Source organism: Lachnellula hyalina (genome assembly GCF_007821495.1).
Source record: "Lachnellula hyalina strain CBS 185.66 chromosome Unknown contig00078, whole genome shotgun sequence".
In the NCBI taxonomy this organism is placed as follows: Eukaryota; Fungi; Ascomycota; class Leotiomycetes; order Helotiales; family Lachnaceae; genus Lachnellula; species Lachnellula hyalina.
In genome coordinates this window covers 39,935-64,612 of record NW_022157192.1, presented here as the reverse complement: position 1 = coordinate 64,612, position 24,678 = coordinate 39,935, and the positions used below count along the sequence as shown (strand labels likewise).

The 24,678-nt window shown below is 47.7% G+C and overlaps 7 protein-coding genes across 7 annotated transcripts; 4 read left to right on the top strand and 3 right to left on the bottom strand.

Annotated features, from left to right (window-relative positions):
* Window positions 1-2,011: 2,011 nt before the first annotated feature.
* On the bottom strand, window positions 2,012-2,926 carry lxr4 (L-xylo-3-hexulose reductase; the record flags this gene model as incomplete). The annotated part of the gene is made up of 2 exons (XM_031149250.1): window positions 2,012-2,802; window positions 2,863-2,926. 2 exons carry the CDS (start codon window positions 2,924-2,926, stop codon window positions 2,012-2,014), a joined length of 855 nt encoding a protein of 284 aa, XP_031004879.1.
* A 1,633-nt stretch (window positions 2,927-4,559) lies between these two features.
* linC_1 (2,5-dichloro-2,5-cyclohexadiene-1,4-diol dehydrogenase) lies at window positions 4,560-5,396 on the bottom strand (the record flags this gene model as incomplete). The annotated part of the gene is made up of 2 exons (XM_031149249.1): window positions 4,560-4,751; window positions 4,803-5,396. The coding sequence occupies 2 exons, from the start codon at window positions 5,394-5,396 to the stop codon at window positions 4,560-4,562; spliced, it is 786 nt and encodes a 261-aa protein (XP_031004872.1).
* A 1,126-nt stretch (window positions 5,397-6,522) lies between these two features.
* HGT1_2 (High-affinity glucose transporter) lies at window positions 6,523-8,299 on the top strand (the record flags this gene model as incomplete). The annotated part of the gene is made up of 5 exons (XM_031149248.1): window positions 6,523-6,651; window positions 6,706-6,848; window positions 6,899-7,686; window positions 7,756-8,111; window positions 8,165-8,299. The coding sequence occupies 5 exons, from the start codon at window positions 6,523-6,525 to the stop codon at window positions 8,297-8,299; spliced, it is 1,551 nt and encodes a 516-aa protein (XP_031004871.1).
* A 1,625-nt stretch (window positions 8,300-9,924) lies between these two features.
* On the top strand, window positions 9,925-11,326 carry LHYA1_G004285 (uncharacterized protein; the record flags this gene model as incomplete). Its single annotated transcript, XM_031149247.1, has 6 exons — window positions 9,925-10,083; window positions 10,137-10,336; window positions 10,386-10,561; window positions 10,626-10,743; window positions 10,801-10,868; window positions 10,935-11,326. The coding sequence occupies 6 exons, from the start codon at window positions 9,925-9,927 to the stop codon at window positions 11,324-11,326; spliced, it is 1,113 nt and encodes a 370-aa protein (XP_031004874.1).
* Window positions 11,327-14,317: 2,991 nt separating this feature from the next.
* LHYA1_G004284 (uncharacterized protein) lies at window positions 14,318-14,969 on the top strand (the record flags this gene model as incomplete). The annotated part of the gene is made up of 3 exons (XM_031149246.1): window positions 14,318-14,411; window positions 14,479-14,632; window positions 14,762-14,969. The coding sequence occupies 3 exons, from the start codon at window positions 14,318-14,320 to the stop codon at window positions 14,967-14,969; spliced, it is 456 nt and encodes a 151-aa protein (XP_031004873.1).
* Window positions 14,970-20,924: 5,955 nt separating this feature from the next.
* VEL2 (Velvet complex subunit) lies at window positions 20,925-22,619 on the top strand (the record flags this gene model as incomplete). Its single annotated transcript, XM_031149245.1, has 5 exons — window positions 20,925-21,271; window positions 21,313-21,394; window positions 21,465-21,544; window positions 21,594-22,271; window positions 22,325-22,619. The coding sequence occupies 5 exons, from the start codon at window positions 20,925-20,927 to the stop codon at window positions 22,617-22,619; spliced, it is 1,482 nt and encodes a 493-aa protein (XP_031004876.1).
* A 627-nt stretch (window positions 22,620-23,246) lies between these two features.
* On the bottom strand, window positions 23,247-24,610 carry erd1 (ERD1-like protein; the record flags this gene model as incomplete). Its single annotated transcript, XM_031149244.1, has 3 exons — window positions 23,247-24,365; window positions 24,420-24,469; window positions 24,520-24,610. 3 exons carry the CDS (start codon window positions 24,608-24,610, stop codon window positions 23,247-23,249), a joined length of 1,260 nt encoding a protein of 419 aa, XP_031004875.1.
* Window positions 24,611-24,678: the final 68 nt, after the last annotated feature.

Sequence of the window (24,678 nt, the reverse complement as noted above, 5' to 3'; positions counted from 1 at the left end):
TCACGAACTCTTGAAGGCAACCTCTGAGCTCCCAATAACCTGATTGTGATAATCGGGAGACCGAGGCCGAAATCCCATTCCAAACGGCCCTCTCTGTTCTTCAGGATCGGCCTTCCCACATCTATATTGAGTCTTCTTCCTCACGCAGAATTTAATGCACATTATAACGCTCCAAGCCAGCCAATAGCACAATATCAAGGCGAGAAAGCTGAAGAACAGCCCGATAATGATCTTCGTGTGAAGTGGTAGCTCGGGCTCCATTGAGGATGACTCTACGTGCTGGAATTCAAAGGTGCGGTGCTCGTAGCCATTGTTTTCGTCATTGGAAGAATAGTCGTAGGTGATGATACCGTGTGAAGAGTAAAGGAGGGACATTTTGAGGGTTTGTTTGCTTGTTTCAACAAACAAGTGTTTGGTTTGTTTGAGTTTGGAGATGGATGAAGGAGAGGAATTTCTGGATGTGCTCGAAATGTTTTTCGGTGCGTACTATGTCATTGCCATTAGGGTTGAGGTCATGATGGGGCTTCCGGTTGTTCGCCTTGATGAGTTCGGGAAGCACGTGGCCTGTTCTTGAGGTCTCAACTTCTTCCTGTTAGATCCAGGGTACATGATTATCCATTGCTTTGGGCTATATATGTTGAGACCTTTGGTAATTAATTCCTTTCCTTCATCTAATGTTTTATTTTATTTTCCGTTCGTGTTCTTGAAGTTCTCTTTCCTTTGGCTTTTTGTGTAACTATCGTGCCCCAAGTCCCCTCTAGTCGCAAGCGGACTGAAGCTATAGTCTCCAATAGGCAGAGTAGTATCATGGCCCTAACTATTAGTGGTTGTCGCATGAGCTTTGGTGTTTAAAAATCTTGCATGTTTTTCGTCTTTTCCATCAATTTTACGGGCAAGAATCACCCACCCCTTGACTTTCAAATAGCACCGACTTGAACTTCTGTCAGATTCGATTTCACACCTACTAAGAACCCCCTCAAGCTGATTCAACACACCGCAATACAGACATATCATATTTGCCTTCGATTTACCCCAAACGATTCAGTGCTTTTGAAACTCTCACCGGTGTCCTCTCTATTCTCCTTCTCATATTACCAAAGCCTTTTCCCTGCTTATAACAACAAATAGCTCACAGACAACTTTAAGACAATCGGGAACGTGCTCTTATATTGGCGAAAGAAATAGGTCAAGGTTTGATTCCATTCTAAAATAAAGTGGCAAAGTGGGCAACCGAAAGCGGTGGAAGATGAATTCGCTATATTGAGGGATGAGATGGTGGCACATAATAGGGAGATGGAATTGAAGATGTCGAATAGACAATTACCAGCAATATTTCTAAGTATGGCTGTACCTGAAATTTTGCAAAGACAGAGTTTGGGAAAGGCTGTCATTAAAGAGGAGGATGTATTACGAACGCAGGAATCGCGGAGGGAAATTCAAATATGGATGAGGACGTGGATTCGTGATTTCCGAATAACCTCCGCCGACTGGATTCATTCAACTCATGAGTTGCTGAAGCACATTGACAGGTCCATTCGGACACAGCGAAAGAGTCTTAAGAGAGCAGGCAAACCGGTCCCGACTTCGATCCCATGTGACGAGCCGCCACCATATTCATATATGCCAGCTGCTTTGTATACAGAACTGCCACCATACGAGAACTTGGAAAGGACATCTCTGGTATGGGCTCGTGTTCAAAAACTAAGGCATAGAGACCTCTTGAGGATGGGCTACGGTGAACAGATGAAAAAGTAAAAAGCGAGAAAAGACATCACACCTAATATGATTTTACTCGCTTTCTTGGCTATACTTTTTTTCAACAACGCGTTTCTTACCCAACTGTGAAGAATTCACGCGGAATATGAGATTGACAGCAAACATCACCAACTATCGTTTGTATCTCCTCATAGACCCAACTTCCAGTTCAATAAGCCCGGTATTTTCCCGCTATCAAGTTATACCTGGAAACAGCTTAAGTCTGACAGCATGTAGAATTCGGCTATGGACACATCTAAAAACTGAAAGACAGTCCTCCATTAGCACTAACAATACCTCCAGTGCTCCACCCCGCATCCGGATCACAGAGAATAGCAACTATTCCCGCAATCTCATGATCATACGCCGGTCTCCCACCCAAACGATTCCCCAATTCTTTCACCTCAGCACTATCCGTATCCCTCACCGCAGCCAATGGCGTAACCGGGTTCCACACTGCCAGTCCCTGCTTCACTTCTTCCGCAGACGACAAATACATATCCGTCATGACCGGGCCCGGATTGATCGCATTCACAGTAGCATTCTCAGATAATTCTCGACTCCACACGCGGGTCATGGCCTCCATAGCCGCCTTGGTGCCCGAATAAAGCGTCGTATGAGGCGTGCCAATCTTGGGATTGATGCTGGACATCATGACGATACGACCTGAACGGTCGGTTGGGAGATATGGCTTACATGCTGCTGTGAGCAGTGCGGGACCGAGCACGTTGACAGCGTAGATGTGGTGGAACTCCTTCTCAATCACGGATTCAAGGGGCCCGACATAGAGGACTGCAGCATTGTGGACTAGAATGTCGACTTGCAACTTCTCATCTCTAGAGAAGTTCTTCTTTGCGGCAGTGATGATAGCCTCACAGCCTTCAGTCGTGCTGATATCCGCGCGTACTGTAGCGGTCTTCACCGAATAGGTGGACGTAAGCTCAGTCGCTAGGCTAGAAGCTAGGGCATCGGACGATGTGGTCGCGTAATTGATGAGGATATTGCATCCTTTGCTGGCGAGTTTGCGGGCAATGGCTGCTCCGATACCTAGTCAGATTGTGAGCAAGTATTCCAGCATTATCGAAGGGTTATCCCTGGGAAGCTTACTCCTTGCTGAGCCTGTGACAATGGCGAGTTTTCCCTCGTGGACGCGAGATTGAGTTGCTGCCATGTTCACGTTTCTTTGCTGTTGGACAATACCCACGAGTTACAGAATTGGAAGAGAATCAATGTCAAATTAAAAGGAGCTTGTGGTGCCCGTATTTCATCTGGCTTTACGGGTTATATTTCCGATCGGAGCGCCTTGGGAATTGGCAACTTCCCTCCCTCATACGGTGAGGGTCGGGGTATCAGGGTTCCAAGAAGAGGCCCATACTAAGCTACTTCATCGTACTTCGTCGTCTCAGGAGTAACTATTTTGCCAAGAAGACCAGGGTACGTTTCCTACCTTTCCTGTGCTGTAGAATTCTTGGTAGAATAGTTATGCTTGTGACGAAGTAACTCCGCAGAGGTCACATCTTGTAGATCTTAGGAATCTGGTGAGTATTCGCAACACTTAAAAAACTGCACTTAAGTAGTAATAGTGTATGCATCTCACTGTCAACAAGAGGGTCCAAGCAAAGAGCCACAAGACACCAAGTCTAGCGCGACTACTTTACAACTCCCGAACCCTTGTAGGTGCGTTTCGAACTTTCGAGACCCTGTGGCTACCCTAGTAGCTCACCCCTCGCTACGTCTTTATACCGGATGGTTTCCGGCGGGCAACTTGACTAACGTATGCTTGCTTTTTAAGTACAGTAGTGGACTCAGTGGAGACTATTTAGCGTGGATAGAGGCTTGGCCTTCCTTCATATCACTGGCTCTTTGCCGTAGTATACATCAATAATCCGTAGCTTAGCCAAGGTTCTCAATGGAGATATTTCGTGCAGAGCCGTAAGACGTCCTGTATTTATTTTATGGAGTCTGAGCTTTCTAAGTGGCGTGCAATAAATCAATACTGTACGGAGTAAACTCTATTTCTGCTATGGTAATATAGCCGAATTGAAAATTACGACGCGAGTACTTTAGGGAATTTCATGGGTATGCTGAAGATTCCCCAGGAATTACGCTGGGGAAAAGCGGCTCGGGCGCTCAGTACTGTCTTAGGTGTTGCCATTGTTGATCGCCCGATCGTGCGATCCAGCACCATAGAAAAGGGGCCGAACCGGGCGGCCCCAATTGCCGTCAAGGAGCTGGGACCAGGGAGGGACCAGGGAAGGACCCGCGACTCCGGATCCGCAAATCTTTCCTGACTGAGGCTGACTTGCATTGACGTTAAACCAACAGTGGGGACTGCTTAGCGTCTAAGGAATCAAACCGCTCGTTTATACGAAGTATGATTGGGGTTTTACCCTAGACTTAATCTTAATAAGATATTACGGTACGATTCTATTAGTAAGGTATATCTGATGCTGATAATAATCGTTTAATTATTAAAATGATAATGTATAGCTACTGGAATTAGCATAGCCGAGCCTAGCATATCCACGTTTCAAAAGACAGAATTTTTCGAATAGTATTCCCGAACTTTTAGGGAATTGGCATGGCAGATCACTTATTTAGAATTTCAAGCTATATTCGAGTTATCTAAAAGACAATTGTACTGTACCTTCGTATAGGTATGACAAATTCACTGAAAATAAGTTCATATAATTTAGAGATATTAGATCACTTGAGTAGTGGGCTATATACTGTCCGAAATGATGTCTCTTCCAAGTCTCAAATTCTACATTGAACTACGCTCTTCAAGGTGAAATAAGTCTACCCTATTTGGCCGTGAATCCTCCATCAACAGGCAAACAAATTCCAGTGACATAGGACGCATTGTCCGAAGATAACCAGAGCGAGGCTTGTGCAACCTCATGAGGCAGTCCAAATCTATTCAGGTAGCTCACATTCGGAGCAAACTCTTCCACCGTTGTTCCCATAATTTTCAATGCCGCCGCCGACATGTCACTCTTTCACATGTTAGTTGGCACTTTAGGGTATAGTAATTGAGGAAGTCTTACATAGATAGCTCCAGGAGCAATAGTGTTCACACGGATTCCATGTTGTCCACCTTCCATCGCAGCGTGTTTAGTCAACCCAATGATAGCATGCTTTGCGAGCGTATAGGCTGGCATGTTTGGCTGTGGCTTGAAAGCATTGATAGAAGCAATGTTGATGATAGATGCCTTTGTGCCTTGCTTGATCATCTGCTGCATCTCCCACTTGCAACACAAAGCCGAACCTGTCAAGTTGATATCGATGGTCTTCCTGAAATAACCCTCTTCAAAGTCAACAAGTGGCGAGTTGTCTGGTGACAGAGCAGCATTATTGACTGCCACATCAAGTTTTCCAAACTTGGCTACCGTTTGAGCCACGAGGCTCTGAACTTCTTCTGACTTGGAGATGTCGGCTTTGACGAATAGGATTTCCCCATATTGAGACAATTCGGAGACTGTTTTCTGACCCTCTTCCTCTTTGATGTCGGCTATGACGACTTTGGCACCAGCTCTCAAAAATACTGAGGCAGTGGCTTTGCCCATGCCTTGCGAACCGCCCGTCACGATGGCGACTTTGCCCTTCAGCAAAGGGAAAACTTCCGCCTCGGGTACTTCCATATCTGCGGTCTGATATTGCGGTAAAAAAAATAGTTCGTTGCGTTGCACTCTAAAAGAATTGCTTAAATCAAAGGTCTTGAGCTTGAAAGTGAGAGCGAAGTGATTGGATATCAAGGGGTGTTTATTGTTCCCGGTAAATAATCTAGAGGAACACTAAAGCCAACGGAGTGTTTCGGGATTTGAAGAGGAATATTTTTCGCTCCTGAGTCTCACTTTCCCGGTGGTTGGGTTCAAGCCAGGATCAGATATATTGCAGTATTGATCACACCATACGAAGCAAACGATCTACTCGGTATATGATTTTGAGAGGCTGCAGCGGAAAACAGTTTGTTGGCATTCCTTTCTCCTGTAAATCATGATTGGATGTCAAGGAAGTAATAATCACCAATCGGCGAATAGCTACCAACAGCCACTAATGTGAAAGCCGGGGTATGTGTTGGTACAGGGGTTTAGTAAAGTACACTGGCGGGCAGTCCAGCCTCGTCAGTGCACTGCCGTTGTCTCGCGTACGGAGTACTTCTAGTTTTTCCCCGCCTTCCTACTCTTTTGCTGCTATATTGAAGTAAGCCTGTATTCTTTTAGTAATTGATTTTTAAAGCCAATGCTTTTACCGTCTCAACTATTCATGTCTCTAGTGATCTTCAAAAGGGTTTCATCCTTAACTTAACTGATAAGGGATTCAAAGTTGACTACATAGACCCTGGCCCAAACTCTAAGCGAGTTATTAGCCGTTCAAGCAAGCCAGCAGCTGCCAAAGGAGATCATCATGCAGGATATGCAAGAGAAGCTCAGTGCAGTATAGGCCCCCGAGAAGTGGGTCAATATTCTCAATGCAGCATGCATTATCTACGAACCCAAAACACTGTGGAGAGGCAAAATCATTACTTCTTCGGTCCAGCTCGAAAGTTCTTTTAAGCTAACAGGTTACCATTTCTATCTCAGAAACAACTTCAAAGCTTTTCATAGGTCGTCGCTCTTTCCGCACATTTCTCAAGTCGCAGACTGTTACCAACAATTTACTTTAACTTTCATGAGACCCTCGCCATAAGTTTGCATTTCCCACGTGGCCCCGTGGTATATTTCATCAACAAACACCTGTTTACCACGTTTCTGTGACAGTTCCGCCATGACAGAGGTTTCAGATACGAAGATGCAGCTGCCTAGTGAGAAAGACAAGTCCTCGTTCGAGGCTACTGGGGCCAGCGAGTCTCAGTCTGTAGACATTCCAAGGCACACCAGCTTTGTCAATGTTGTGGTATGTTGCCATGTCATTTTCTCTTACAATAATAGCTTAACTTAATCTTCACAGGTCATTGCCACGGCCTGTCTTGGTGGGTTTCTTTATGGATTCTCAGCAAACACTATCTCGGGCACGCTTGCTCAAACCACATTCATCGCCAAGTTTCTCACGGGATCGAATGCTACTCAGATTACAGATGGACTCTTCGGAGGGTAAGAAACTCATTCCTAACACTGTTGACCCTTGCTGAGTTTGTGTTTAGATTCCTCGGTGGAGCAATGGTCGGATCTCTCGTTCAAGCTCCTGTCGCCAACAAATTCGGACGAAAGATCGCAAATGCGTGCGCTTCCATTATCGTGCTTGTCTCGGCAGCACTTCAAGCCGGCTCTGTTAGTATCGAGATGTTCCTGACTGCTCGAGTTCTTTGTGGAATTGGAGCTGGTATGGTGCTCGCAAACACGCCTGTTTACATGAGCGAGGTATCCCCACCTCACAATCGCGGTCTATTGGTAGGACTTCAAGGAGTTGGCATTGTATCTGCATATATCGTTGCCGCTATTTGTGCCCTAGCGTTCAGCTTTGTGAAGTCTGCTATTCAATGGCGGTTGAACTTCATCGTACTCGCCGTTATAGCATGCATCCACCTTGGCTCGCTCTACTTTTTGCCAGAATCCCCTCGCTGGTTGATGGAAAAAGGTCGCGACGAGGAGGCAAAGAAAGTGCTTGAATACCTCCACAATACCGAGAGTGATCCTGATGCGACTTTCGCCCAAGCTGAAGCTGTTCAGATCAAGGCACAGGTTGAAACTGAGAAGCTCCTTCCAAAGGGCTTTATCTATATCTTCAGCACTCCACATCTCAGAAAAAGAGCGTTTTGCTCCATTCTTCTCTGGATTATGGGCCAAGGAACCGGTATCACCGCCATTGCAAACCTGGTTCCGACTTTCATGGCCGGCCTTGGATTTGGCACTACTCTGCAGTTGGGATTGGGTGTTGTCTGGAGTGTGTGCGCGTTGATTGGCTGTGGCTTCAACGTAGTTCTCCTTGATCGTGTGGGCCGAGTCAAACTTCTAGGCAAGTAACTCAAATTCGCGTACGTGCCGTTCTAACATTATTTAGTGGTCGGTGGCTTTGGCAGCGCTGCGATTCTCAGTGTCATGGCAGCACTTGTCAAGTACTATCTAGGATCGACTAACCAGGCTGGAACCAACGCCCTCGTAGCTTTGTACTTCATATTTGGTGCTTTCTTCACTTCGACTGTCGAGTGTACCTCTTATGTCTACGGCTCTGAAATCTGGCCTACGCATCTCCGAAGTGAAGGATCGACTCTCGCCTATGCCAGTTTCTTTGGAAACGCAATCGCATATAGTGCTCCGGTTTCTGTGGCTCTCAAGAACATTGGATGGGAATTCTATATGATTCTCGTCTCAGTTACCGTTGTTAGCGCAATAGGTATTGCGTTTTACTTCCCAGAGGTATGTGGCCGCTCAATTCTATGTTTTGTTCTTTTGACTGACAGTCTTATTAGACCATGGGCCTGTCATTGGAAGAAATCAATCACAAGTTTGGAGATGCGGTGGAGGTTGAGCTCAAGGACGCCTTTGTTACTGAAACTCACGGAGCGGTTTTGGTAAACAGTGTCGAAAGTTCAAAGCCTGAATAGATTGATATCTATCAGCTGACAGTCTTTCAAGTAATGTGGTGGAAATCAAATAGATGGGTGTAGATAAAAGTAGTGTCATTTGTTTGGACGTGTCTATAAGGGCGGAATAGTATTAAAGAAATTGCCGAAACAGGGTTTTGATTCTGGAAGATAGATAGAATAATTATAACTAGACCTTTGTAAACAAGCTGAACCTGTGAACTCAAAATTGTTGTTTAGTAGATTGCTATTCACATGCCCCTTCGCTGCAAGTTGCAATATGCCCACGGCAATATCTAAGAATGCAGGCTTGCAATCAATCGAATTATGCCATCCTCACAACAAGAGTTGATTGGGTAGAGGCAGATTTGTTATTGGGGGTTCATTGGTTAGCTCTGCGCAAGTGCTTCCGCTAAGATTCCGGGGTTAGAGCGCTGGGTCCTCTAATCATCGACACTGACTCGACTGAGCTGTGTTGATTAGGCTAACAGCGCACGAATCCCTGATGGTAATATTCGTCACGCCTTTCGATCCGTAATTAAACACTCTAAACTAAGTATAGGCAACAATCCTCTGTCCTTAGTCTCAGCATACTAATTATTATCTTTCTATTATTGTTTAATTTAAAAAAGGTTTGGAATCTCTGAACAACTCTTCGCTTGCAATATGTAGGGAGGTTTGGCGATAGTAAGTCGATTAGATTCCCCACGTACTATGGAAGGGGCCTCTAAGCGACCTACTTTACGATCATGCCAAGAATTGGTCCACCAGGTCCGTACTTGTTAGTCATTAACGAGAGGATCTTGAAACCCTTACCTTTGCAATTTAGTCTGATTATCCGGGGGACAATACTCGCATCCCGGGCGACCCACTATTTATATTAGCACCGAACTTCAAAAGTAGAGAATATTCAAAGGATCATACAAAGTACAAAGCCAAGATAGCCAATGAAGTATCGGTGCCTTACAGATATTTACTACGGAGCAAGAAACTAATAGGACGGGAACTCTGCAGGGCAGTAAGTATGGCATAGCAATGATAAGGTACAACTTTCCCAGGGAGTCTCCCTGTCAGAATCTCAATGCAACAACGGATTTTTTTTCAATCGGCAGTTGCCAATGAAACGGCCAACTAGGTACCCGTGAATAGAACCGAGGGGCGAGAATATTCCTAGCGTTCTATGCATACCCATGTACTCGTAGCGTGATCCTTTCCCAGCGCCCCGTCCTCCCCGGCGCGAAACAGTGCAAGAAAGCCTTGAGTCTACCAAATGGAGCAATAGCAAGACAAATGCTCTACATTTCTATTTCCTATTCTTAATCTGGTGGCCGGTAGTATATGCCAAACCAACATTCTGGCATCTCCAATTCCCTGGGATTGCTATTGATTTAATGCATGAAGGAGAGAGTGTTCACTTGTCCTCATACATGTTCGCCTGGGAATTCTCCAGAATGTCACGACCCGTTTCATTAGCACCCTGTCCCTGATTCAAGCTAAAGATTCATAAAGGAGTATAGGTATCAACCTGCTCAGAACTCTGTGTATGCAAAGAGACGTGGCTTTGATCAACAAGTTGAACTCTATGATCATTAGTCAAGAGTACTGCCAGAAAGACTTTCAAACTTCGAGGTTCAATTCTGGTCAAGATGGGGAATAGCAAAATTGGCTATAAGGGGCAGCAACTACTCGCTGTTTTGTGGGTTGAGACCATCGTTGCTTGTGCGATTATCAGCTTGCGATGGTATACTCGAACGTTTGTGGGAGGAAGAGTAGGACCGGATGACTTTATTCTGATGGCTGCTTGGGTAAGAGCTCGAAAGTCTAATTGTCGACTGCTTGGCTGACACTCGAGCACCAGGTCCTGATGTGTGCTTTTGCGTGTCTGATCAGTGCCTCGGTCCATTACGGCATGGGCACCCACGTTGACCAGTTGGATATTGAACAGATTACGCATGGAATTCTAATGTTGCTCATCGGGCAATCCTGCATTGCCCTGGCCATGGGGCTTAGCAAGTGTGCAGTTGCTATATTCTTGATGCGGATAGTAAACAAGACTTGGTAAGAAGCATATTACCACTTCATGGAGTCTAAACTAATATTGGCCAAGGCACAAGGCAGTCCTTTGGTTCTGGATAGTTAGCATCATGTTCCTCAGTATCTTTCTTGCTATTGCAGTTTTTGCACAATGCACACCCACTGAGTCTATTTGGGACCCACGAGTCAAGGCTGCTGAGGGACAAGTCTGTCATATGAACTTGGCTCTTGTTGCAGAAATCATGTGCTGTAAGCTATTGCCTCCTTGGTCGTCGATATTATCCGCGCTCACTGATACTGACGACTTTATCAGCATGGTCTGCTGCGATGGACTTTTTCCTCGCTTTCTATCCGTGGTACGTCTTGTGGAAGGTCAATATCAAGAAGAAGGAAAGAATCACTATTTGCGTCTCTCTAAGCCTTGGGATCTTGTAAGTTTACCTTTGCTACAATATTGCAGGCCCTATAGCATAATACTGACTATTTAGTGCTGGAATCTGTGGTGTCGTTCGTACTACTGGCTTGGACGCTCTGAACAAGACTTCCGATTATCTTTGTAAGTCATCTCTACCCCTTTGATAAAAACCCATTATCTAGCTTGTGCTAATACTTTGCTTCTCAGTTGCTGTTAGCGACTCGGTGATGTGGACCATGTCCGAGTTGACCCTTACGATCATCTGCGTTTCAATTCCCGCCCTCCGACCACTCTACAACCGCGTTACGGGAGGAAGCTCTAGCGGAGGCGGAGGGGCAGGCCCCTACTACCAACAAAGCGACGCCAAAGGCACGGGTACCGGTACCGGTACTTACAAGATGAATACCATTAGGCAGGACTTACCAAAACAATACGACATAGAGATTGGTACTGGCCACAACAAGAATGTGGACAATAATAGCGACGACTTCATCCTTCATAGTTCGGACAAGGCCGAGGGTGTTATTCAACGCCATACTGAGATCACAACTACCTATGATGATGCGTTGAGTGCTGTAAGCACTAAGCAACATGTTTAAACAGAGTGGAGTGGCCTGGGAATATGAGATGTAATAGACTATGTATGATACTAGGGTTACCCATTCGTGCTTTCTTACGGCTACAGGCGGCGTTTTTGTTTTGTTTTACACAAGTACAGCATGTAAAAGACGAGAAATGAAAATCATGTTTCAATATTTTCTTTGCTTCCTAGTCATTCTTTGCAAATATGCCTTATAGATACAATACTATTGGAAATCAAGATCCGCTACTCCTTTTCTTTCAGCTCAGAAACACTACCCAATTAGCCCTGATATTTACTGCACCGATCTGTTTTCTATATCAACGGTTATTGCCACATGAACCCCTGATAGCACATGTTCAAGTGACTAATAGAAGTCAAATCTTCTCCCCGTTAAAACCGTCCCATATGGGTATTTCCATGCGCAGGCAGCGTGTGAAATGAGTTAGTCAACTTGAATTAAGTATTTGCTCCGGACGGTTTGGCACGCGTCGAGGAACCTTAGGCACACAAAAGTCGACACACTTGTTTCTGATACCTTCTTTTGTTCACTTCTTCTGCCTGACCGAATTTCTGGGAATGTAACTCGAAGTGTCTCCGGAGTGAGGAACGTTGCCTCTTCCGAAAGCGATCATAACTCATCGACTGCACATGTTATGATTCCTGGAGAACGCCTATTTGCAGAACCGATATGGCCAGCGCTGAGAGTACGGTGTATGCTATTCTCTCATTCCTCTAGTAGTAATTCGCTGGAAATTCTAGTTAGCACTTTAGTAGAAGTAGTAATTAAGTATTCTACTTCTACTATTATTGAAAAATCTTATATCGCGGGCGTAAACAACCTCTTGAATGACCCAGATTCTCAAGAACCATGGCCGGCAAAGGAAAGCTACTAAAGCACTCCATTCTGTGGCGTGGGGTTGAGGCAGCCCGTTAGAGAGGAAGTTCTCCGGCGACTCCGAACGGTCTCCAAACCCTCCGGCGTAACCTGGAAAATGTACCCAAACGTGCTCTGCCGACTTTGCTCCTATTTTTTATTGTAATTTTTTCCTCATTGGAGCAATTCAATATTCTTTGCGCAACATCTGTCTGTCTGAAAGAGTCTTCTCTCCGGAATGGATCAACGTTTCAAGACATTTATAGAGAAAATGGACTGGTCTTCAACTTTAATAGGACCCTTCAAAGCTTCTAGTTCTCTATATGCAAGCCACGCACTCGAATGGCGTCTCTCCTCTCAAACGAGTTCAGATAGCTCGTGTCTAGTCTTAATAACTTTCTTACTAAGCAAGATCCTTATTATAAGACTTTAGTAACTAGTAGTGCTTTAGAAGAAGGAATTGATTATAGTAGCATTTGTTTAGTTTCTGTATCCCAACCAAACTTATCTACATCTGTTGCCCTCGCGCCCACTGACGGCAACGCGCAAACACCAAAGCGATTCGTCCACAAAGAGCCTACAGAGGTAATACTGCGCGGCTTCACCATCCAACTCGTGCAGCTCCGACAAAAATCTAAAAGGAAAGACAAATTTACTAAGAGGGATCATAACATAGAATAATGAGGTAGATTGTAATTTGCTTCGATTCGAATATTTCAAACCCGCCGACAAACTACCCAGTCGGAGAGTTTTAGTTGGCGATCAATGAAGTGGTTATCGTACTACCAGTACTCGTACTAGACTCTCATATAAGTTACGAAGGGTTCTTCACACGCAGTCTTTTTTTGACGCCTACTCTTTGGCAATTCGCTTCTCCTTGGATACCATTAAGTCCGCTTTGCTCGGCGATGATCGCTATCTAGGTACTTGTTAGCCATCTGCTCTCTATACACGCACGTCAATTACGCCCTTCACTACTTATGTATATATTTATGATGATGGAGACATAACACTGTTACTAGAATAACTCGCGCGCATCATAAGCCTCTGCTCCAGCTTCCTTTCCAACTTGCCTTCTCAATCGCATATCTTGCCTCGCCTCGCCTCACTTCACCCGTGACACAACGCATCGACTATCGGAGAACACAACGTTAAACATCCCACAAGCTTTCTTTTTCTTTTGATGCGCAGTGTGATAGCGGGACGTACCTTGCCTGGACCGCAATGCAAGTGCATCGAGTGCTCCGAATCCCTCACTGCTACAGTCGCAGTCGCAGGGGCAAACACGGAGCCTCAAAAACAACCCCGCATTTCAACGTTGACCAGACGTCTCTTTAACCTCACCTCACGTCAACTCGACCCCATGGAAAAGCTTTTAAAACGCACGGTCCAGGAAAAATATCTTTCTTTACCAATGATTATTTTCCCGAGGCTTGAAGTAGGACAAGGTACTATAGGCAGAAATTGCGACATTCAAGGGCTGTCACCTGTGCTTCCAGTTTCCATTACGTTTAGGTTGGCTAGTTTTTTCCCCCTCCGCTTCTACCCTTCTCTTCTCTTCTCTCCAAAAGCACCACATCGCATGGCTGGAATGATGAATTGGCCGTGTTGACAGTCGCTTGGCTCACCGCCTGGATCATGTATTGCTTGCTTGCTTGCGGAAAAGATGGTGTGAGGCAATATGTAAGGGATTCCCAGACTGGGAGGTTGACGTTGCACTAATCAGGTTGCACTAGGAGGCAGGAGGCACAAGAAAGTAGGGTAGGTTGTAGGTACCGCATGCTGCCACATCATAGTGTGAGATTTAGTTACTGTATGGAAAATCCAGGGCTGCTAGTGAGACTTGGCTTTGTGGAGGGGAGAGAAAAAAGAGTCTTGCGTTTGCAATGCACTGTGCAATCCTGCCTTTGTTTATCAAGTGTGACATGCCCGCATTCCTGAGATTCTACACAAACGTCATACTTGGGGCTTCTTTGTGAGACCCATTCAATTTCTCTTTCATTCAACCCAATTCAATTCACAGTAGTCGCTTCAAGTCGAAAACTCCCCCCTCTCCCCCGCAACGCACAAACAACTCAACAATAATCCCAGCACAATCGCAAAGCGCAAAGCGAGAATAAAAAGCCAGCAAAAATGGCAGCAATACCATCAAGCGTCAAGGAGACTGAACGTCGCTCTTCATCCTCCCACCGCCGCGCAAATATGTCCCATGGACGGGGTGGAGCTGGTGAGTGGCCCTTCCCCGCATTCCCCAACATCGGCTACAAATGAACGTATCACTCACATAAGCAAAGGCAACATCGGCAACGCCGACTCGGACCTCGACCCCGTAACGCTCGAGACCCCGACCATCAAGAGCCAGATCTACACCACGGGCCGCGGCGGCAGCGGGAACATGGCCAAGAATGATAATCCGGAGGAGGCGAGACGTGCGCAGGATGTTGTTGGGTATGCCTAGCTCATTCCATTCCGCTATCACTAAGTGCTTGTCACGTTTATACATATATGGGGGCGCCATATACCATATCGGCATCTAGTCTATGTGAAAGCAAGAGGCTGATATAATCTTACAAACAGACACCCGCGCCGAGAATCCACCTCGTCCACACACGTCGGCCGCGGCGGAGCAGCCAACATCTTCAAGCCGTCCGCCGAGGAAATCGCCAAGGCGAAGACCGATAATGCGAAATGGGAGAGTGCACTGGAGGACGAGGAGAAGGATGGCAGCGCCCCGAAGGGGTTGGCGGATCGGGGCAAGGAGTGGTTGATGGGGAAGAAGAAGTGAAGTGAAGTGATGGATTTACACTACACTTGCGGACTGCGAGCTTGGGGCGATGGATGAGCTACGGCATGCAGGGGTGAAGCGGGGTGGGGTACTTGGGAGGCTCATATGATATCCGGCGTTTTTCTTTCGGTGGGTTTGCCTTTGGTTCCCTTTTCCTTTGGGTATGAGATTACGGAATGGGGACTCCTACGTTGATGACAGAAGCAGAAGCAGAAACAGGTATGGCTACGTAGCTAGTCCATGAATACCAGAAAATTCACCTCTCAAATCCGTCTACTTTTAAAACAGCTGCCAGTGCTTCAGTATTCTTGTCCAGGCCCCGAGGATGCAGAAACTCGACATCCAAGATCCAGGATGCAGTATTGCCGACTCAGAGTCAGGGATCATGTTCTACAGGCGATGATATCCTACAATATTCCAGGAACACGCTCCATGCCATGCCATGGTCCCGCAAACCGCAAAATGAAGCTATTTATCGCTTCCCGTTTCAAAAGAGCCTATCTATATACCATTACTTGCCAGCCACCTGCGAGATCTATCTCTTATCATGTAGCGAATTCCCCCTTTCCTTAACACCGTTACATTTCTAGAAGATTGTACCCGCATCACGTGACTGGTCTCGATTGAATCACTGAAACGCGTGGTCTTCTCCTAGGACTGCTCTCCCTACGACGTACCCTATGATCTATCTTTGTTTGTTTGTGTATGCGAATGAATAAATACGATAGGAGTGTGAGGTCAAGCGATCTTATAATCTATTTCTAAGAAATAAATGAAGTCATGGATATTTCATCATAAGTTTTAAATAGGACTGGCACCTCCCCGTTGGCTATCCATCTAGTTGAACACTACGGGCACTATCATTCGCACAGTACTTATTTTTCTCTCTGAATAATCCCAAATCCTTTCTCCATCCCCAATAAAATCCAAATCCAAATCCCCCAAAATCTACACGAAGAACTTGTTTGCGAACCTCCGCATTCCCCGTCCGATATACATCCACCAGCCTGCAATTTTTACCATGTCGAATTTCTTCAACATGTCTTCGAACGAGGACCAGTGGGACGCCTCACCGCTTACCGTGCTCTGCGTCGTCCTCGTGACGGTCACGGTCATGGGGCTCCTGTGTCTCTATCTGCTGTACCTAGCTGGATGGTGTCCCTTCGAATGCCCACAGACACAGACGGAAGCCGGAGAGCCGCCTATAGCTATATAGCGGTTGCGGTTGTGGTTAGGCTATATCGATGGGACGTGTTGTATACCGATTTCGTCCTGGGACTGCCGCCGCGTGAGTATACATCTGGGTTTTGGGGTTGAAGTGAAATGAAGTGGAGGGAGGTGATGCATGGTGTGCACTGTGCCAGCGAAGTGGGGAGAAGGTAGGAGGGGTGCCGAGTTCCAATGAGGGGAGATGTGATGTGCTGATATTCTGGCGCTGGATAGGTGCTTGGGGATAGATGTTTTGTCGATGGATCTGGACTGGGGGGTATTTGGAGACATTTTAGGGTCGAGGAGCTTCAGAGGAAGCTGCTGTACTTGACAAGAAAGCAGGATGGGGATGAGATATATCTGGGCTGTATGTATGCAGTGGATAGGTACGAGCGGGATTACTCGAACGGGGTAGGGGAAGGCTGTCTAGCGAGGTGAACTTTCAACTAAAGGCTGGACTTCTAGTCACTCGGTGAAGAGAGGGCTGGTCCGCATACTGTGGCAATGTGACGCGGGCCGGGCTGGAAACGAATAGGAAAACTAGTAGCACCTCAAGACAAGCTAATCTTTGACTCGAGATATAGCATGAATAACCAACATCCTCACTTGTCAAAATTGAAATAGAGATGTAGCGCGCTCAAGATCCTTTGAGCGTAAAGACCTGCGTCTTGTTATTTGACTTTCCGTATATGTCATGCATGGTTTCTTTCTTTTGCATACCGCTGGCGCGAATTACCTTAATTATACAAGTATAATGCATCCGAGAAAGCGGCCTTCTATCTAAAGTAGTCTTGTTGAGGATGGCTGGAAATTTGTACTCATATCGCCGCGTCACGTCGTCGTTGTTACAGCCACGCGTGCGTACTCTCTCCTCTCTGATAACCTTGAGGATTTTTGAGGAAGAGAAATCAATCTAAATCGAGACATTGGTTTGCTTAGCCTTTGAGATGTGTTTGAGATGTGTTCTAGAAGCGCCAATGGTATTCAAGTGAAAAGTGGCTTTCCGGTCTTGATCCAGCGTCGATAGCAATCCCCATATGGCCAGCGAATAACGTTCCCTACCGGTCGTCCACTCCTCTTTAATGTCTCGTTCAGCTTGAGACATTGAAGCTGTTGGAATTCCTCGAGCGAGTCTTCCCGCTAGTTCCTGCGCCTGAAGGATTCGCGGTGGCGGTGGCCGTGGCTAAAGGGAGGTATATGAGGTTGGGTTCAAGTGACTAGCTGTTGGTCTTTTCCGCATTTGCGCTTCGTCGAGACCACTTGCATCAAGAAAGATCAAGGAACAGAGCTTGCTACAGACGCGGCTGTGCGTGTAGGGCTGCTGTTGGGCTTCAGTTGACCTACTCTAAAAATGGAGTTTGGAACCATTGGCACTCCCGCTCTGGAAGTCAAGAGCACTAGGACGAGCAATCCCGGTTATGTCGGGTTAGTCTCCAAAGCGCAGTCGTATGGGGCTGTAGTTGTGTCTTAGGTTCTGATACGGAGCGTTGGAACTTGCTGCTTGACCGATTATTGGTGTACTGTGCTGTGCGTCTGGTTACACACGCGGAGCAAGAACGCTGGGTGTTGGGTGGGTTGGTACTCCGAAGGCCTACGTGGACACGGCCTTCAGTGTGGCGTCCATCCCGCAACCCGACAGCTTGGATCGGAGTCCCGAGCTGGAAGTTTGGGGTCGGCACTCATGGTGCTGGGATGTTTGTATCCCCAGAAGATGTATTTCTCCGATGGTACTGTTGGCTGTGTTTTATATGACATGATAGACCCCAAGTTTCTCCCGAGAAAGCTCCAAGCCAGTGGAAAGAGCTTCCTTTTGGAGGTGTACCTCCGCACGCAGCTTGGTGCCAAGATGGTTCAATAGTGGCAGTTCTAGTCCTGTGTAACATTGGCAGGTATCTGGCCAGGTCTTCGCCAAAACAAAGCCTGAAATAGGATTCATAGTTTTCACCCGCATTGGGTTCTATCTATTGTTAGACTCATGAGCGATGGAAGCCCAGTTCCTTGGTTTTATATTTTTCAAGACAATTGATACGAGTAAGCTGTCGATCTTGAGCATCTTCGGCTGGTTTACTTGTAACGCTCGACAGCTGAAGCGATATCGGCGTTGCCCCTCAGCGACATCAGGTGTGCTGCAGGTATGACGGCAGCCGGTGGGACGTCCCTCGTTATGCAATCCACATCTCTGGGAATGTAAAGGGGGTGCGGGGTTGGCTGTACTTTATCTAAAGCCGCCCAATCTTTTAGCTTCGCTGTCTGCGTCAAGCTCTCAACTTATCATCAATATTGCAGGGAGGGTGAAGAAAGGCCCTCGTCGCCAGGAAGTAACCCTACATGCTCAATGAAAAAATAAGGAGGAAAGCAAATGAGGACAAAGTAAAAGTAAAATCAAGTACGGTTACAAGACTGTGGTATGGCAGCATCTTTTGATACGGAGTATATATTCGCATCGGTTGTCCGAAACAAGCGTTAACAGGTGCACATATATAAAATACGACTTGCCACTTCGAGACCCAGCCCCGAGCCACTGGGCATCCGGATGACGGCCTGTCACCTCCGGGTCTGTATTCCCGCGGTACAGCTACAGCGTACCGGAGTCGATGTGAGATTGGACAGTTGACACTATAGAGTACCTCGTACTGGTAGGATGCAAACTACCTGCTTTTCCCATGCATTGGAGCCTTTCCGAGCTGGGGTTGACGTGCAGGAGGTGGAACTGCCATTACGCCGGCGCGCCTCCAGGATCCCGATTTAATTCTCCTCACCCCGTAGGCTTTACAACTGCTCATGTTCAAGCATATCGTTTTTGCAAGACAAGTCTCAGGTACTCTTTCTGTACCAATACAGGCGGGATGATGATCAGACAAGGAAGCTCCTCTGATTGTATCCATCCGAGATTGAGGGCGGGGGCGGGAAGACCAAACGCTGGGAAGCAGCGAGTAGTGTCGCATATTAAGAAAAGGAAAGAGAAAATAGTTTGGTGCATGATATTTGCAGCCGGAGAGATTCCGAGAAGGTTATAGCACGACGGAAATATAATAGCAAGGGAATTATATCCGATAGCAACTTTTGAAAGCCAGCTATGTTCCTTCGTACTTCCCATAGTGATCGGGTTCGACGACCCGTCAGTGGAATGGCAGCGGCAGGAAGCAACCCCATACAGTAGTTCTGGACAGTGACAGTGGTAGTGGTATCCCCTCCCCCCACAGGCATCCGCGGGTTGCTTAATACAGTACAGTGAGGCCACACACGTTTTGGAATTGGAGCTTGGCCGCCGTAAAGGTAAGGGCCACAACGCCCCACCTGCCCCGATCGTATATCTTACTCTGTCCGTGTAGGTATTTGTCCCTCTCAGTGTCTCTACGTAGAATTTCACTGCAGCATATATGTCTAGGAATCCAATCCTTCTGCCGTTCGCCACCAACAAAAACAGTTCCACGAAACCGATGGCGCCCAAGACAGGTACAGGCAGGCCATCCATTATTAGCTACCAACAGCTACTTCGTACCTAAGTTTAGTCAACGTAAGCTATTATGGGCGTCATGGCAATACCAATACGGATATAGCGATTTAACGATTCCAATCGGACGTTCTGGTGGGGTATTGCAGCTATCTTTTCCCTTTATGTCCAGCTACTGCACGCACAAAGGCTGCAATCATTCCGCTGCAGAGTCGTGAACCCAAGAGACTGAACTCTCCTGACTCAAACAACCAATCATCCGATACCAATCGAGTAGGTATACACAACAGATCCCCTATCTCGAAAGTCTAACGGCCTTGCAGCGACAGCGGTGTGCGTGATGCATGCATTTCCTGCGTCCATTTTCCCTTCTCCCGCGCGGGTATTCATAGCTTTTCCAAGCTTACGGAACAAGCACCTACCGACTGCGTGTCCACGGTACGAGTACAGGCGTCAGATACAAATATATCAAGACTCACTCACATGCTAGCTGCAGGAGTAGGGGGGTAAAGCTTCGTTTGTCTTTTACTTACTTGTACTTCATTTATACTGTATGCCTAGGGACTTTTCAATATTGCTGGAACGCTGGTGCACAGGACAGGGCGAGAAGCTAGGACCGAGAACCCCTCTCAACCTCTTTTTTAAGGTGCCGGGAGATCGTCATTGCTATCCCCCCCACAAGCCCGGGCTAAGCTACCGAGTGAGGCAATAACCCCCCCCCTAACGCCTAAGCCCCGAAGGCTACTAAGTTCTAAACACGCCCCCCCCCCCACAGCCAGCTACCAGTACGAGGTACTCCCTACAGTGCTGACAGCCTGACATCCAATTATCACGCCCGTCAAGCAGCCAAGTTCCCTGCCCGGTGAACTCGCTGGGCCCTGCCATTCTAGTAGCGCTCCTCACAAGCTTCAGTACTTATTTTATCGAATCGCCCGTCCACCTGTCAAACCTCGAACTTTATCTCACTGCCGATCCCCACTACGTTTATCTTATTAACCTTGCAAGGCTCCAAAGCACACCAAAACCACCAACAACGTCAAACGTCGCACAAGACATTGGGAAGTCGCGGTGCGAAGTATACATTATCTTCTCCAGATTGCGATTCGGCGCTCCCTCGCGACTACTTGACCGAAACTCTAAAGTCTGCGGACTAGCGGCGAGAAAGGAAGCTCGACTGAGGTCTGGTGCTAGTCTCGACGCAAGCTCGTTGGCAGCTTTCTCTCGACTCTCGAGCTCCAAACTCAGTTGACCGCGCTGCGTCTGCGTCTATACCTTCAGCTTCACGAGTCAAGATGAACACGCCGTATGCTCAAGTCACGATGAGCACCGGATATCCTCCACAAGCATCCCCTCCCCACGACATGCATCGCGGGTCGATATCGAACATCCCAGACGCCGCCTACCGTCCTGCGGCGGGCGGCCCTCAGTATCCTATTTCGCAGCACAGTATGCCAGTCCCCCAGCAATCGCAGATCAGCCAGCCCTACGGTGATCCATACAACCCGCTGGCAGTTACAAGAGCGGCTATCCCCGAGAAGATTCACGCAGAGACAGCCCTTGCACCATTACAACCTGGCACGCAACCTGCCTTGATAGATCCATTGCCTAGGTCTTGCGTTGATAATGGATGGAAATACGAGTGAGTTTTTCTTCAAGGGACATAATTCGCTCTTCCTACAGCCTGAAAACCTGCTCATGCGGCTATAGACTCAAGGTAGTACAACAGCCCCAGCGCGCTCGAATGTGCGGTTTTGGAGACAAGGTTAGTGGATGAATATATATATATTGTCTTGTCTTTCCCTGGAATTTGGACTCAGCTCACAATATTACAGGATCGACGTCCTATTACTCCTCCCCCATGTGTTCGACTGATCATATCAGATGTAATCACAGGCAAGGAGATTGACGTGAAGTAAGTCTCGTTGAACCTACAAATCTCGGATTATTGACTTTTCTTGCAGTGACATTGATCATGGCATGTTCGTCTTGAATGTGGATCTTTGGGATCATGCTGGCAACAAAGAGGTGAACCTCGTCCGCCATTCACAGACTTCCCCGTCTATCGCCTTAGGGACACCGGCTTCTTATGCACAAGTAGCACATGAAACTAGTGCACCAGCCTATTGTAGCAACCTACCTGTCCATGGCGGCGCACCGGTCAAATTTGAACATGGTCAAGGACCTTCGTATCAAACCCAAGCTTACAATCCATTCCCTGGGCCCCCACAAGTAACTCCTTACGCACAACCGTCACAAGGCCCTCCCCCTGCATATAATACACAACAACAGTATCATCCTGGCTATCCCCCACCTACCAATGGTCCACCTCCATATCAATCGCAAAACGGTCATGGCCAACCGCAAATGTACTATCAAGGGCCTCCAATCCAAGCAGGCATGGATTATCCCATCGCATCTCAGCCATTACCTTCACAATCATATGGAGGTCGACAATATGCACCTGCTGATATGAATTTGCAACGGATGCCTGTGAACACTACTCCACCGGGAGGCATGTTCACGCGGAATTTGATTGGCAGTTTAGCGGCAAGCGCATTTCGTTTGACGGATCCCGATGATCGGATTGGTATTTGGTTCGTTTTGCAAGACTTGTCTGTCAGGACCGAGGGCACTTTCCGGTATAGCAAATCCAGTCATGTTTTTCAGACGCCTTTTACTGACCTGTTTGCAGTTTACGTTTCTCCTTTGTCAATGTTGGCGTGCCTAGCAGCTCGCCTACATCCGCAACATCTGGAGGCCAGCCAGTTAACGGTCAATCCATGACAATCAACACCGGAAGAGCTCCAGTCCTCGCAGCCTGCTTCTCTGAGTGTTTCACCGTATATTCTGCTAAACGCTTTCCGGGTGTTGTTGAGAGCACGAACCTCAGTAAGTGTTTCGCAACTCAGGGCATCAAGATTCCAATTCGGAAAGACGGACAAGGCCCCGGAAGGGCAAGAGAGGATAAGGAATACGACGAAGATTAGAAGCCTCTATTATCCACCGCTTTTGATCTCTCGTCTCGGCCCTCTACCCCTCCTAAACTTTCAACCCTGGACACTTAGCGCCAGAAGTTCCTCCCTTGCCAGTCTCGCGCTCTTGGGTCAATAGAAGGCTTTGGCCAATCAGTGATCAGTTTCGGCCGCCATGATTCTGTCGCGCGTCTATTTTTATGGGTTTATTTGTACTTGATGACGAGAATCTTGCATTTGAAAGACGGGGTCTCGGCGTTTAGAAGGCGTTTTGCATAGGAGAGGGATACTATTTGTAGCATGGAAGGAAACTGGGAGGGTGAATTGCGGCGGTCCGTAAAGATGTGGCGTTAAGGGTTCTACATAGCTTGGTTCATCATCATCAGAGAATAAATTTACTTTTAGATCTGTATTCACATCAAGTCTAGTCTGGTTCCATGTATAACCGGTGGAAGTTCCAGAATAATCAATACTCGTCTGTCTACTTGTACAAAACAAAACCGGGTATTTGGTTCAATATCAGATCCCTTCTTGTCGCCACATTTCAAACTCCTGATCCCGCTAGCCTATGCACTCGGATGTATCAATCATACAAAAACCCGCCGCCAACACTTCCAAAAACACAAAACCGAGGGCCATTCCTCACTCATCGTCCTCTTTCCCACTCCCGTAATCCCCCAGAAGCACATCATCCTGACCCGGGGCTCCCAGGCCACCACTGCCCATGCCCGTATTCCGCACCCACTCCGTTTCGACGCGGAAGAAGATCCACATCCACCGCCTGCCGACCTCCAGGAACTCCATGAGGAAGATGCCGCTCTCGAAATCGGCAAAGTGGTCTAGGTGCGGGCTTAGCTTCAAGCTCCACGTGCAGCGCAGCAGGAGGTCCGTGACGATGACGGCGTAGTAGAGCTGCGTGCTGGGGAAGTACAGGCGTGCGCGCAGGCCGAAGGGGTGCGAGGCGCTGGCGCGGTGCGCGGAGAAGAGCGTCAGGTCCCAGTCTTTCGCTACGTCCCAGTAGAAGCTGTAGAAGCTGTTCACGACCACGGCGAGGACCCAGAAGCGATATACGGCTGTTTCTGTCAGGCCGATGTTCTCGTGATTGACGCTTAGATGTCTCTGCAGCGCCGAGAGGATGATCACGGGAAAGGCACTGAAATACTTCAACGCGTTGGCCAGATGCTGTCCGCCCCATCCTCCTGCGCCTTGGCCCCCACTCCGCGCATTGCTGGCGCGCACACGCAGGTACTCGATCATGCATTGCCGGAATCGGATGAGTGACGGGATGGCGATGACGATCGGCACGATGTATTGGCCGCCGCAGCCGCGGTCTGGACGTTTGGTCGCGGAGCCGTTGGAGGAGAAGAACATGCAGAGCGCGACGAAGAGATCTGCGATTACTTTCGCGTACGATGTGAGCACATCTGCCAGTAGGATGTCGCCGAATTTCCCTTCGTGCGCGAGTGCGATTCCGCCTATGCTGACGCGGCGCAGGGTGGTGAGGAAGCGCTTTCGCCCGCTGGAGGAGAAGCGGCGCAGGGGGAGGAGGAAGATGGCGGGGATGAGGCAGAGGTAGGATATTGGGAGGAAGTCGTAGTAGATTACTAGGGTTGGGTTGCGGTGCGAGAGGGCCCAGAAGAGGAGCAGCGAGATGGCGAGGGGGATGCTGAGGAGGGTAGCTAGGCGGTAGGTTGAGAGGTGGTGTGGGGTGTCTGTTCGTGGGGAGGGTCGCGCTGGGTATTGCAGGAGGGAGGGGACGTCCTGGGTGAGGTGTTAGATGCTTTGCGCCTGAGGGGGGAAAGGGGGGAGACGCACGATTTTAACGAGCGAGAGATAATGGAGATTTGCGCCCCATGCCCAAACTCCTATTTCCTGTTAGCAGACATACGCAGAAAGAAGAGGAGGAGAGATATACCTAATACTATAATCAACGCAACCCTATAAGGTAGCGGAAGCGTAAGACTGAAAGAGTCCAATTCTGGCTCTACAGCCGGGTCACCGTCCATTGTTACCGTAGGAAGCAACGCCGCATCGAGGGGGCGAATTAATCAAGGAGTGACTGTGGTGAGGTGAA